At 49.2% G+C, this 14,409-nt stretch overlaps 1 protein-coding gene across 1 annotated transcript in view; it reads right to left on the reverse strand.

Annotated features, from left to right (window-relative positions):
• Positions 1–421: 421 nt before the first annotated feature.
• Positions 422–14,409, reverse strand: part of PCGF3 (polycomb group ring finger 3) — a 53,373-nt gene continuing 39,385 nt past the window's right edge. Inside the window, exons 9-11 of the mRNA XM_008064004.2 lie at positions 6,125–6,262; positions 1,776–1,856; positions 422–988 (exon numbers count right to left, since the gene is read on the reverse strand). Of these exons, the coding sequence (XP_008062195.1) occupies positions 941–988; positions 1,776–1,856; positions 6,125–6,262 (267 nt within the window). The 3' untranslated portion in view covers positions 422–940. The remainder of the gene's footprint in view (positions 989–1,775; positions 1,857–6,124; positions 6,263–14,409) is intronic.

A 14,409-nucleotide genomic window follows, 5' to 3' on the forward strand; every position in this document is an offset into this window, starting at 1 on the left:
TAGCCTCCAGGAAGAGCACTGAACACTACTAACCCACCTCTCCTTCAGCAACAAAAACGGAAAAAAATCGGAAGGAAACTCAAAGATGGCACTGAATGCTGAGTGCCTTTTTAATAAAAGCAATTTTTAAAAACAAGAACTGTTCTGTAAGCCATGCTGAGCTGGTCACACTGCCTCTGGTCTACCTGCTGAGCATGTGGAAATTCCACTGTGAGGTCTGGGCCCATTTCCAGGGTCAGGGCCACAGGGGTGGAGGACCCCCTCCCTGCCCAACCCTGCCTGAGCCTCTGTCCCGAGTGACCGGGGATAGCGTCTCACAGCATAAAGGCTCAGAGACCAGATGCTGTCCTTGTTGTATTTTTTAAGGTGAAAATTAAATCCCATGGTTACACTATGATGTCAATGGAAACCCCTTTTGGTATGCTTTTAAATTAGATTTTTATATATCCTCTCAGTCTTCAAGAAGCTAAAGGCAACATAAATATTGTCATTTACCATGAAAAGATACTTTTTCAATAACTTAGGAAGGACTCAATAAAAGCACAACTATTTTTGAGGCTTATCATGAAACCTAATTAATAAACTAAACAAAACAATCTCCGATGTTCAAGACCTGGAAAACAAGCAAAGGTCATCTGTGTTGGAAGGTGGCTTTTCAACGCTGTGTCGCGCTGCACACGTGACGCTGGCTCGGGACTGAGCGGGAGACGCGCTGTGCAGCTACGTGAGACTGTGAAGTGTTTTCATCCTCTGTAAACGTGGTGCTGGTAGTGTCTTGTTGAGTGTGAGTTCTCGCATACAAAAGTTATAAATATCTCTATTCAGAAGTCGGGTCCACATGACACCCGGGGCAACATTCCAAAGTGCGGCAGCCGTGCGAACAGCCCGCGTGAAACGCTGAGGGTGCGAGGCCAGTCTGTGGGTGTCCAGGCAGTGCCACTCACAGCAAGTCCATCTTGGGTCTGTAGTGCAGCAGGAGTGGTGCCTTCTAAAAGCAACAAGATCGCAGAGCACGATGAGCAAGAAAGGCCAGCAGGGGACAGAAACAAACTGACAAGTTAGAAGGAGATAAAGACTGAGGACGCGTGCTTGAAAATACTCGTGAGACCCACCCACGAGCAGGGCTGCATTGAGACCCCAGGAGAAACATCCATGAGCAGGGCTGCACCGAGACCCTGGGAGACCTGTCTGTGAGCAGGGCCACACTGAGACCTTCTGGTAGGGCAAGACTGGGAGGAAGAGCCCCTGCCCTCCGGCCAACCCAGTGACCGCCTTGGCACACCGGAGCCCTGACGCTGCCCTCCTTACCCTTTCCTCCTCTACTGCTCCCCTTTCTTCCCCCTCAAGTCCCTGGACCCAGCTGCAGGTCAGCCCTGGGTCTCACCCCCTTTCTCCAGGCAGCTGCTCTGGCTGGGGGCCGAGGGATGCGACCGTGGGCGTCTTGCTTGCTTCAGAGAGAGGCACCCATAGTCTCCAAGGCCCTGCCCGGGGCGCTCACTGCCCTTCCCACCCACAGGCCCGGCATCTGTCAGGCGGGTGGGGGAAGACCCTGGCCTGCTGGAGCCCAGCTAGTGCCGCTGGCTCTATGCCTTCTCAGGCCAAGCTGACTCTGGGTCAGTGATTTCAGAAAGATCAAAGCTGCATTTCATGGCAGTCTCTGGCTGAATCATCACCTTTAAGCACTTAGATCAAAGATATGCACAGAAAACTCACTGCCATTTGCAGAGATTCCAAATAGCAGAGAACACGTATCACTGATGAAGCGAGCGTCTCACCTTGAATCTCCACCGTGTGACAACCACGAATTTGAGCGTGTGGTCCTTCCCCAGGATCTCCTCGTTGCATAAAATGTCCAGCTGGCAGGAGAAGAGGCTGGTTAGCACGGAGGCGCCCTGTACATGGCCTGTTGCACTTGGTCCTCTGCACCACAGCTGATTGTGCCAGTGTGAGATGAGAGAACATCAGAGTGTGAAGTGGGTCCTCTCTCCTCATGTGGGAAGAGCACACACAGAGCTGACCCTAGTGCACCTGTGCACGTACCACACTGCACCCCAAGGACACCTGGCACCACATGTGAGTGGTGATGCACCAGAGACATACCTGGTGCATTGCAGGCTCCTTCAGGTGCAGGCAGGCGGCTCTGCGGCTCCCAGCCTGTCACAGAAGGGCGGGTCCAGTCACTCTGTGAGGCTCTGGGCGCCTGAGCTGTCCACCCCCTGTGGCCGCTGCCCTGTGACCCTCCTCCCCCACTCTCCTGCTTCTCCAGTGACACCCAGGACGCCTCGGTCCTGCCCCTCAAGAATGGTCATATCACTGTCACTGTCCTGGGCTTGGAGAGGCTGGGGTTGGTCACCTCTTGTCTACCACAGCCACCCACGGAGAAACGGGAGGCAGGTTTGCAGGTGGGTGGTCAGAGCGGGGCCTCAAGGAGCATCAGTAGCTCAGATCAGGTGCCCTTGAGCTCTGGAATAATGGGACAGGTGGGAGCCCTGCAGGTCCCAGAAGGACCCATAGGGGGCTTCAGCCCATACCCAGATACTGGGGGATCCACACCCACACACTGGGAGTCCACACTCTCCACACTGCGCATCCAGACCTACCACACTGGGGGTCCACACCACTTTTGCAATCTACCCTCCTTGGGCTGCAGCCCCAGGCTGTTTTACCCAAAGAGACTCTGTCCCTGTCTCATTTCTTGGTCCCTCTTACCACAGTGGAAGAAGGTCGTGGACTCCCCAGACAATGTTTCTAAAAATTACATAGGCTTTATTTTTTAGAGCAATTTCAGGTTTACAGCAAAACCGAGAGGAACATACAGAGAATTTCCACCTCCTCTACCCCCACTGCTTGTGTAGCCTACTCCAACCTCCTCTCAGAGTCGGGCACAGCTTGCAGTCTACGGGTCCACACCGACACGCTACCATCATCTTAGTCCCCAGTGGACCCTGGGGTTCAGTCTTGGCGTTGGACGGTCGACAGGTCTGACAATGTGCGATGATGTGTGTCCACCATTCCGGCGATATCCAGAGTGGAGTCACCGCCCTCAAAATCCCATGCCCACCTATTCATCCCCCCTCCCCCAGCCCGACAATCTTTCCACAGTCTCATCTCATGTTTTCCAGAACGTACAGAGCCAGGATCATGCAGTCTGCAGCCTTTTCAGAATGGCTTCCTCTACTAGTAACATGCACTTCATTTTTCTCCCTGCCTTTTCGTGGCTTGGCAGGGGATTTCTTTGTCTTGTTGAACCATATTCCACTGACTGATGGACCTCGGTTTATTTATCCATTCACCTCCTGAAAAACGTCCTGGTCACTTCCAAGTGTTGACAATCAGGACCGAAGCTGCTCTAAACATCCCTGTGCAGATTTGTGTGGTCGTAACCTTTCAGCTCTTTGGAAAGTACCAAGGAGGGTAATCGCAGGGTTGTGGAGCGTGTGCTTGATTTTGTAAGAAGCTGCCGCACGGTCCTCCCAGTGGCTGCACCATCAGCCACAATGCAAGTTCCTGGTGCCCCACATGTGGTCAGTGTGTTCTAGATTTTGGCTACTCTCACAGGCGTGCAGTGGAACCTTGCTGTTTTAGCGTGTTTCCCTGATGATACATGATGCCGACCCAGATGGTCCTCCAAATTTCTCCCTCAGGGGATAGCGAGAAGGGTCCCGTGCTGGAGTGGCCAGGGCATCCCAGGGTAGCTCTGAGAGGCATGGACATCGTGCCTGCAGAAGCTGCCCATGTGTTCAGGTCTCATGAAGAGCACACCTGATGAAAGCGGGGGGATCCACATGTGGACCTATCTCACAGGCTGCCTTGTAACTGGCACTGTCTTCAGTGACCCTCTTAGTGAGCAGCTAAGGCACACGCCACCCTCCGCTTTCAGGGCTCTGCACCCACCATGGGCTCAGCTGTCCTCAGGGTGGCTGGTGTCCTTGTCCTGTGGGCAGTCCCAGGGACTCTTGGTCCTCAGCACTCAGATCTCTCTGTCCTGTGGTCACCCAGTGTTTGTGAAAAGCCCAGCATACTCCAGGACCCTCATGGGGCTGAGATGAATCTGTGATGCCAGCTGGGACCCAGGAGGTGACCACCATTTAGGGTGGAAAGACTTCTCATCCTTCCCATGGGTGGTTTCCAGAGGAGGCATCCCTATGCCTGGGAAGAGCCCACCTCTGCCCAGGCCCTCCTGCTCCCACCACTGCCCTTCCAAACAAGCTTGAGCATCTCCACCTCCACATGAACACAAAGCACCCCCTTGGTTCCTTCTGTACCCAGCTACCATCCTTTTTCTGTCTCCCTGCACAGAAAAGCAAACAAAACAATATACACTTAGCAAAAAGCCTTCATTTCCTCCCTTCTCTTCTCCCCGTATCTTGACTTGGTTTCTCTGTGGGCTCTAGGTAGCTGGTGATCACCAAGTTCCCTCCCATCCATGTGCCTGCTTGGCTTGGGGGCAGCTCCGGGCTGGGACTGCCTCTGATGACCTCATGGAGGCTGATACTTGCCTATTCACCATGTGTGGTAGTAGCCACATCAGCTTATGTGCAGAGATGCTCAGGCCCAAACCCCAGAGTCATTCCTGACCCTTCTTCCCTCTGCTGCCCCACCCAAGCTCATCAGTAACCTATTGGACCTTCTCTGAATTAGCCTCCTGGGGCTGTCGTGGAAACCACCACAAACTAGGTAGCTTCAAACAACAGAAATTCACTCTCGGCTCCAGAGCCAGAAGTCTGCAATCCAGGGCTGTGCTGTCTTTGAAGGTACCAGAGGAGTGTCACAGTCCATCTGTGTTGCTACAACAGTATACCACAGCCTGGGTATTTAGAAAGAACAGAAGTTGATAAGGATATCCCCATAGTTCTGGAGGCTGAAGTCCAAGGTCATGGTGCTGGCATCTCTGATGGCCTCTTGCTATGTCCCTGTTGAGGAAGAGCAGAGGAGACAGACCTGCCCTTGCGAGCCCTTTCGGTAGGAGCATTAGTCTACTCGTGGGGGTGAGCCCTTCTGACTGAAGCACCCAAAGGGCCACACCTCTCAACACTGCAGGCCTGCGGAGTCTGCACGTGGGGGGCATTACTGATGGGTCGCTCTGGGGATGACGTTTCCAATACATGAATTTTGGGGGACGTGATCAGACAACGCAAGGATCCTTGTTCCGCTTCCAGCTTCTGGTGGCCCCCTGCAGCCCTCAGCTGTGCCTGCCTCGCTCCAGTCTGCCTCCTTCTTCACACGTCTCCTCTCCTTGCATCCCAAGTCTTTCTCTCCCTCACTCTCACAAGGACTCTTGTCACTGGATTCAGGGTCCGTCCAGACAATGTTGGATTATTTCACCTTGAGATCCTTGACTGAATTACATCTGCAAAGAGCCTTTTTCCAACTAAGCTCCTGTTCATGAGTTCCAGGGATGAGGACGCAGGCTTACCTTTTGAGGCCACCGTTGTGCTTGGGGCTACTTCCTGACCTTGACCACCACCACCAGGTTCTTCTCTCCTGGACTCTTGGCCCACCGGTACTTCCTGCTGCCACTTCTGAGCTCTCCACCCAACCCAAAGGATCTTTTAAAACAAGAGCTCAAGCCATGACCCCTGCCCACAGCCTCCAGTGCCTTCTCCCGTCTGTGCAGGGTGGCCTCCCACTGATGGCCTGCACCGGCGCAGAGTCACTGCCTTGGGGACTCCCAGAGACCCATGTTCGTGCGCCCAAGGCATTCCCGTGAGTGCGTAGAGCCCACAGGTGCTCATGGTGGTGCGCCAGCCCCCATGCGCTTGCGCCAGCAGGTCACCAGGATTTACTTCATTCCCAGTATTTATTGCAACTCGGATCTCTGTCCACCCTCCACCCACCTAACCCGTTTGTGAGGAAAATCTGTGACCTATTTTAAAACAATCTTACCCCCTATTCTCTCTGCTCTTAACAGGGGTCTCCGTGTTCGTGGCCTCTGGCCTTTCGATCCTCCCTGTTGTTTTCTATAACGCCACCTGCCAGGGCAGGTCAAGCAAATCGAGATATTTTTTCTGGTTAAAATCTCCAAACAAACTTACTGAGAACACACAAACCCCAAGGACAATAAAAGGATTGCTTTCACAGTAAGAAATGACTGGGCACAGAGTGAGTAGGGATCTACTCTCACCTCATTGAAGGACGAAAGGTTAAGTTTTTTGGCGATGAACTTCTTTAGGTGCAGGACGGTGGCCTGGGCCGAGCAGCGGATCCACTTCCGCTTGAGTCCCCGCAATTTGCTGCTGTTGCACTCCAGGCAGATGCTCACCTGTGAGAAAGCAGAGAGCAGCTATTGGAGGGCCCCACGGACACGACTCGGGGGAACTCCTGAGCTGCCCACTAACCCCTACATCTAGGACTGCTGACCTTTCTGAAATCAGAAATCTGCTCTGACTTCAAAACTGTAGAAAAGAATTTTACTTCAGTCATTTTATACACATTATCTCAAGATTGTCTATTGTCTGCTTGCCGTTTTGTGGACTACAACCTGACCCTGTTAATTCTGTCCTATTAATGTGATACTTCAAAGTAAATCCCAGAGCTGCTTATCCACTGCAGGTGCTAAGGTCTCATCTCCATGTTAAATCTGTCTTGGGTGGCTTCCAGCCACAAGGCACCCAGAGGCAGGGTCTGCACACATGTCAGGAAGGTCTATGAGGGAGTAGCGCTGTGTGTGAGTGGAAAAGCAAACTCGCGAGGTGAGAAAAGCATCTAGTGGAGGGGCAGCCTCACCTAAGTCATGGCTGGACTTTCTCAGCTGCCTCCCAGGTGGGCAGCACTTCAGGGGACAGAGTCCAGGCAAGAGACAGGAACCAGAAGAGAGAAAATGCTACCCACAAGTGGGTGTGGAATCATGACAGCCACAGGCACCCTGGAGTTGCAAAGGGGAGTCTGCTCAGGAGGGACAAACCTTTATTCCAGTCCCTGACTCCAAGAAGCCCCACCTGAGATGCACGAGAATGAAGAAGGAGAAGTGCTTGCAGAAGTGCCTTTCCAGGGCCAGCCACAATAAATGGCACAATCAGGCACCTGGAAGCCCAGGGCAAAACATTAACAAAGGAGTCAACTGAAATGTGTATGTCTAAACTACAAAAGATGCAGAGAGGGAATAAAAATGTGAGATGCCATAAGCAAAGAAAGAGCAGGCAGGCGTCGGAGACAACTAGATCTATCTCCTAAAAATAAGAAGTACACTCACCGACACAGAACCCTGGTAGGCGGCCGAGCCACAGAGAGGCCTCAGCAGAAGACAGACTAACTCTCCAAAAAATCATTTGAGGCAGTAACCCACAGGAAGTGTGAGAACAAAGACGCCAACTGAAATAGCAACATGAAGGAAGCTGCAAGAAACTAAGACCAAAGAGTTCAACGAACGTGTGCCGGGAATACCAGGGAAAAGGCAAACCCTAAAAAACCATGCCAAGGACTCCCCACAAACAATGAAAGACATAACGCCAGGCCCAGGAGGCAAGAGCCCTAAACCAAAGAAAGAAGAAGAAACAGGAACCCAGGCATGCTGCAGTGAGGCCTCCCAGGAGCCACTGGAAGAGGAAGCAGATTCTGGCTGGGAAGCAGCTGGCCCAGAAGACAGAGTGGGGCGTCAAAAAAGCCCTCTACAAGCAACCATGGGAGGACAAGTGCAGGAAGATAGGCCCTGTGTCTGGAGAAAGAAAGAAGCAAGGCACAAGAAGGCCATGAGCCCAGGGGCACCTGAGTGTCCCTGGGAGCCCATGTGGCGGGGTCAGACTCACATTAACTCTGGACTTTCAGAAATGTAAGAAATTCATGTAAATACCATGTAGCCACCAAACAACAAAAGCAGAATGTGTAACTTGCAGACCAGTAGAGGCAAAAAGAGATGAAGAGGAGCTCCCCATTCCACAGAAGACAGGGAAGGGCAGCATGAAAGACACACACGGGAAGGGTGAAGAGATCCACTCAAGACCACCAGTGACCACGGAATGGGAAACAACCTGCCAGTTGAGAGCGTTTTCTGATTTGATTTTTTTAAAAGCTTGCTCTATGCTGTAAAAAGTGTCACGTTTAATAAAGATATTTACACGACTGAAATACCAGGCAAATATTAATCAACAGAAAGCTGGCACAGCTAGATTAATATCAGATGAAGCAGACTTTAAGAAATAAAGCTTAATGAGAAAAAATCCCCTAAGGATGAGAAACAGTTGTCAATAGGAATGCATCTAGTGACAAACTCACACTGACAAAATGATATGGTTAAGAAACAGTAAATGCATACCCACGTGGGATTCCTGTTCTCTCACAGGCCAGATGTACGGACTCTCCATGGAGTACCCTACCGTCAGCAGGGGGACTCTACCCTCAATAAGCCCACAGAACTCAGTGTCAGCTGTGCCCAGGCCAAGTGGCGTGCTGTAAGCCCTGTAAACTGCAGTGCAAACCAAGCCAGAAATCAACACCAGTCTGCAGCATGGGCAGGGTCTGCAGTGTGTGTGGGGTCCGGAGCGGGAGCTGGGTCTGCACAACCGCACTGCCTGGAGGAGCTGATTGCACCAACCCCACAAAAAGGCACAGAGGCCTGAGGGCTCCCCAAGGAAGGTGTAGGCCCTGCCACCTCATAAAGCAGGAGGGCTCAGGTCACAAGGTCTCTTTTTCTGTGTAATGAAAGGGGGCAAAAACACATTTCCTCTTGCTCAGATGTGCATGGGTGCAGGAAGCACAGAGTGGCTCTCCATATGGGGCCTGGGGACAGTGACAGGGAGGAGGGCTACATATACATCTTTTATATACACTAATATTGAATACACTAATAAACTGCTTGTAACTTTTTAAGCCTTATGAAAGTAAAATTCACACACACCTCTTTTAAGTATACAGTTCAGTTGGGCAACTGTCACCACAGCAGTTCCAGATCATCTCTATCACCTCAGAAATGTCCCTTATGCCCCTCTGCTGTCAGCCCCCCTTCCCACTCCCTGCCCCATAGCCGTGACTCTGCCTTCCAGAGACTGGCCTCCTCTGGACACTTTCCATGGACAGAAGCACATAGCATGCAGGCTTGTGCATCTGGGCGAACTAACTAGGCAAAGCGATTCTGAGATGCATTTCTACTGGGGCATGTTTCAGCAGTTACTTCCTTCCTACTTCACGCATGGGTACTCCATGCTTTGTTCAACCAGGCATCAGCTAATGGACATGTGGCTGTTTTTAGATTTGGCTATTATGAAAATATGTTGCTATGAATGTTTGTGTAGAAATCTACTTCTCTTGGGTAGATACCTATGAACAGAATTGATGGGTTCTATGTAAATCCATATTTAACTCTTTGAGAAATGGCCAATGATTTTCCAGAGTGGTCGCACTATTTTATATCCCCTGCAGTGTGTGAGATGCCTGTTTCCTCATGTCCTCATCAACACTTGGAATTGTCTATCATTTTGGTTGTCACTCCAGTGACAGTGACGTGGTTATTTCATTGTGGTTTGGTTTATATTTCACTAATGACTGATGATGTTCAGCATCTTTTCATGTGATTATGAACCATCTGCATGTAGACACTGGCAAAATGTCTACTTATATCTTTTATTTTCTGTTTGGGTTGTTTGCCTTTTTGTTGGGTTATAAGAGTCATATATTCTGGAAATCCTTTATTAGAAATATGATATGCAAATATATTCTCCCAGTCTGTTGCTAATGTTTTCATTTTCTTTCTTTCTTTTTTTTTGAGTTGGAGTCTCGCTCCATCGCCCAGGCTAGAGTGCAGTGGCATACTCCCAGCCACTGCAGCCTCAACTTGCTGGGCTCAGGCAATCCTTCTGCCTCAGCCTTCCAAGTAGCTGGAACTACAGGCGCGCGCTACCATGCTCAGTTAAATTTTTGATTTATTGTAGAGACAAGGTCTCACCATGTTGCCCAGCCTGGTCTCAAACCAAGAAGGCTCAGGCAATCCTCCTGCCTCAGCCTCCCAAAGTGCCGGGATTATAGGCTTGAGCCACTGCACCTGGTCAATCTTTTCATTCTCTAAACAGTGTCTTTTGAAGAGCAGCAGTTATTAGTTTGATGAAATCAGTTCATCATTTTTTTTCTCATGGATTGTGCTCTTGGAGTTGAACACAGGAACTCTAGGCCTAACCCAAGGTCCTAAAGACTTCCTCCTGGGCTTTCTTCCAAAGGTTTTTATAGTTCTAGCTCTTATATTCAGAGTTAATTTTTTGTAGATAGTACGGGACATAACTCTGTCTTTTTGCATATATGGAGATGCAATAATCCCAACACCTTTCTTCATCCAAAGAACTGTCTTGGCACCTTTGCTGAAAACCAAGTGACCATAAATCCAAAGGTTTATTTCTAAACTCTAGAATTTGTTCCATTGATTTAATAGTCTGTCTTTATGCGTGAATACCCATTTTCATTACTGTGGTCTCACAGTAAGTTTTGATGTTAGAATTTTCAATTTGAGCTTTAAAAAATAACCCACGGGTAACTCAACAACAAAACAACCCAACTAAAAAATGGGCAAAGGATTTGACATTTTTCTAAAGAAAATATACAAGTGGCCACTAAGTACATGAAAAAATGCTCAACATAATTAGTGATTATAGAAATGCAAATTTAAAAAACAAAACAAAACAGAAAATAAGTGTTGGTGAGGACGTGGAGAAATTAGAACCATTGTGCATTGCTTAGGGGAAGGTAAATGACATAGTCACTGTGGAAAACAGTATGGTGGTTCCTAAAAACATTAAACACAGAATTACCACACGATCCAGCAATTCAACTTCTGTGTATTTACTGAAATATTTGAAAGCAGAGTCTCAGTCTCAAAGACATCACTACACACCCACATCCAACACAGCAGGGTCCACAACTGCCAAACATGGAAACCACCTGAGTCCCTTAGCTGAAGAGTGGTCGACGGCACAGTCCCTCCACAAGATGGAATGCTATCCAGCCTTAAAGAGAACAAAGCTCTGACACAGGTATTGTATGGACGGCCCTGGAGACATGCTGCTCCATGAGAGACCCAGACACAAAGTGGCATCTTATAGGATTCTATTTATAGGAAACATCCAGAACAGGCAAATCCAGAGGCAGAAATCAGACTGGCAGTTGCTGGGCTGGGGTTAGTGGGTGGGGCTGGTATGGGGTCTCTTTTTGGGGTGATGGGGATGCTCTGGAACTAGAGAGAGGTGGTGGTTGCACAACACGGCAGAAGCACTTAATGCTGCCGAACTGTATACTTTAAAATGGCCCGTTTTGTGCTATGTGAATTTCGTTTCACTAAAAAGAAAGCAGAGTCCTCTCAGGGCCTCCACCAGGAAGACAGACTTGAATGAATTTATTGGCCATGTTTTGAGCTCCCCTGACTGATAATAAAACTGCTTTCTTTAATCATGGAAAGAGAAAACGGGGTGGCTGCAACGGCAGCTGCCAGAGCTGCTGAGCACACCAGGTCCCTCAAGGGAAGGCCTGTCTGGGGCAGCCAACTTCCTGTGCCCAGGCCTGGCCAGGTCCATGAGGGCTGCTGCTACCCTCAGCACTGAGAACCAAGTGTGCATCCGGGAAGCTGTGCAGTGACCAACTGGAAGATATACAGTGGGTATTGATTTAGGCTTAAAAGAAAAGGAGGTTCTGATGCCTGCTACAAAAGGGATGGACCTTGAAGACACTATGCTTGGTGAAATAAGTCAATCACAATAAATATTGCTATAGGATTCTACTTATATAAGTTCCCTAGAAGCATAAAGACAGAAGGCAGAAGGGTGGGTGCCAAGGGCTGGGTGAAGGGGAGGGGGAATGGGAAGTTAGAGTTTGATGGGAGTAGAGTTTCAGTTTGGGGAGCTGAAAGAGTTCTGGAGAAGAATGGTGGTGACGGTTGCACAACAACGTGAATTTACTTTAATGCCCTGAACCGCACACTTGAAAATGGTAAAGATGGCCGATTTTATGTGTATTTTAATTCAATTTAGAAAACTAGAATAAATATAACCCATATGTCGAGAAAGAACTGTACAGCTGGAAACAAGAGTCTAGAAAAATGAAAGGGTGACCTGAAGTGGCAGAAGGATGGGGTGAGGTGCCACGGTCATGGGAACCTGCAGGTACAGCTCTGCAGAGACGACAGGGAGAAGATGGGTGTGGTGGCACCCAGGGACCTGGCCAGGCCTGGTCAAGAAACAGAAGAATCTATGTACCAGGCTATGCCACGGGGAAAGCAGGATGACTCATTCACATCACATGCCTCAGGGTCCAAGCCAGAGCAAGTGTGACGAGACGGAGAGCCTGTGGGGCTCCCCCGACACAGCAAGCACGAGCTGGAGGCTGGGGTTGCCCTGCTGCCCACTCAGCTCAGCCAGGACTCTAGTGTGTGCACGTGCTACAGGACAGAGGATGAGTGTGGTCCACGGAGGAGGTGGTCATTGAACACGTATTCTTTCCCCACCTAGGTGCTTCTGTCCAGACCCCTCAGGGGTACCTGGAAAATGAGGCGGAGACCACAGGGGCCAGAGTACCCACTACCCGCTACAGTGTCATCCACGACAGGCACCACTTACAACAGGGCATGCTTGGCCAAAGGACACAAATGAGGAAAGCGTGGCTTTCAGTGTCCTTGTCGTGGAGGCCTTGGATGTCAATGTCTTCTCTGTACGTTCCCAGCCCAGAGCAGTGTACTCGTCAGGGTCACTTCACAGCACACAGGCCTGGCCATGTGAGACTCTCCACAGCATGTCTGCAGGGAGACAGCCCTGGCAGGAAGACACCAAAGAAATCATTCCAGAGAAAGGCCTATGCCCACACCTGACCCGCCTGCACATGCCCAGAAAATCCACACAGACTCACAACGAGAGAAACGAGTGAGTTCACCTTCTAAACAGAACATCTTCATCCAAAACCTGACTGAATTCCTCAAGCTCAGCAGCAAGCAGTAAATGTACTTTTAATAATATTGCCTGCAGCAGGAATGAGAGGGACAGGACATCTGGTACCCAGTGATACGTGAGACCATCAGGGGACAATCACGAAGCTACTGATTGATACAGGGAGACCAACACGGTGGGAAAAATGCAGTTTCATCAAGACTCTACTTTTTCCCAGAATATATCTATGAATTTATTCAGTGTCTCTCTAATAAAAGCTCTATCTAGGTTGTTCCAGGAATGTGGAAGTTGACTTCTAATTTTCATTTGGAAGAGCAAAGAACCACAGTTAGTCAAGATGATTCTGAAGAAGAAGAGGGAGGCACAGGCACCCTCCCAGAAATGACAACTTAATGGTAAAACAATCAAATCACTGCAATTCAGTAGACTGCTTGTGGTTCTGGCACAAAGGGAGACAAGAGACCAGTGAAACAGAACAGAGAACCAGAAACAGGCCCAGTACAAGTGGGAACTTGTACGGGAAAGGAGGGCCTACCAGCCAGGGAAGAGGCCCAAGGAGCCAGTGTGATGAGTCAACTGGTCGACCAAAAATCGAGACACACCGACCTCCACCTACCTCCACACAGAATCAATTGCAGTGGCTTACAACCTAATTGTAAAAAGCAAAACTTTAAAATATTTTACAAGAAAACATTAAAGAATGAATTTATTGCTTTAAGATGGGGGAAAAGTGCTTAACTCATTTGTGACCGCTTATGTGAATTTACATCATTCCAAATTCTGTTCCTGGCTGCCGGTGATGTGAACTGACATCGTTCTAAGTTCTGTTCCTGGTTGCCACTAATGTGAATTCACGTCATTCCAAATTCCAAATTCTGTTCACTGACGTGAACTGACCTCATCGTGGAAGACTGTCTTTTTGGGTGTGTAATCCGAATAAAAATACAAAGTACGGAATACTAGTCAGAGTGGTGTCTGAGGCAGAAGTTTGTGGCAACCAGCTTCAGTTTTTTAAAAAATTTTTCACCTGCTCTCAGTATTAGGAAAGTGAAAAATTTGCTGATTGCGAATGTGTTAAGATACAAAAGAAAATACTGACACATTTTATTATGTCAAATTTTAAAATTGTGAATAATGCTGGGCCCACAAAGAATAATGCTGAAAACGCAAGACAGCCTCTGCAGCATACAACCACAAAGGATGTGTCACACCTGTAGCCTGGCTAAGGACACATCAGACTGTCCCACAAAAAAGGAAGAAAAAATTACGGATCAGCAACATATAAATGAAGGGCCCAAGGGAACCAAGAAATGCATGACGAGAGGCTTGGCCCCATACACAGGAGGTTGCAGTTAGACATAAGCGGGGACCCTCGAAATCACAAATACTGTTGAACACAGGGAGAATAACAGTCTCCAGCATTAGAACAGAAGGAAAATCAAGTCTAAGAAAGTCACAGTGTGACACAACATACTGTGGTCCATGCTGTGCGCATGAGGCAGAGAGGCTGCAGGTACCACAGAACGCAGCAGTTAACATGAAGGAGTTACACCGTACA

This window comes from Carlito syrichta, unplaced genomic scaffold (genome assembly GCF_000164805.1).
Source record: "Carlito syrichta isolate Samal-C Ts95f unplaced genomic scaffold, Tarsius_syrichta-2.0.1 Scaffold307178, whole genome shotgun sequence".
In the NCBI taxonomy this organism is placed as follows: domain Eukaryota; kingdom Metazoa; phylum Chordata; class Mammalia; order Primates; family Tarsiidae; genus Carlito; species Carlito syrichta.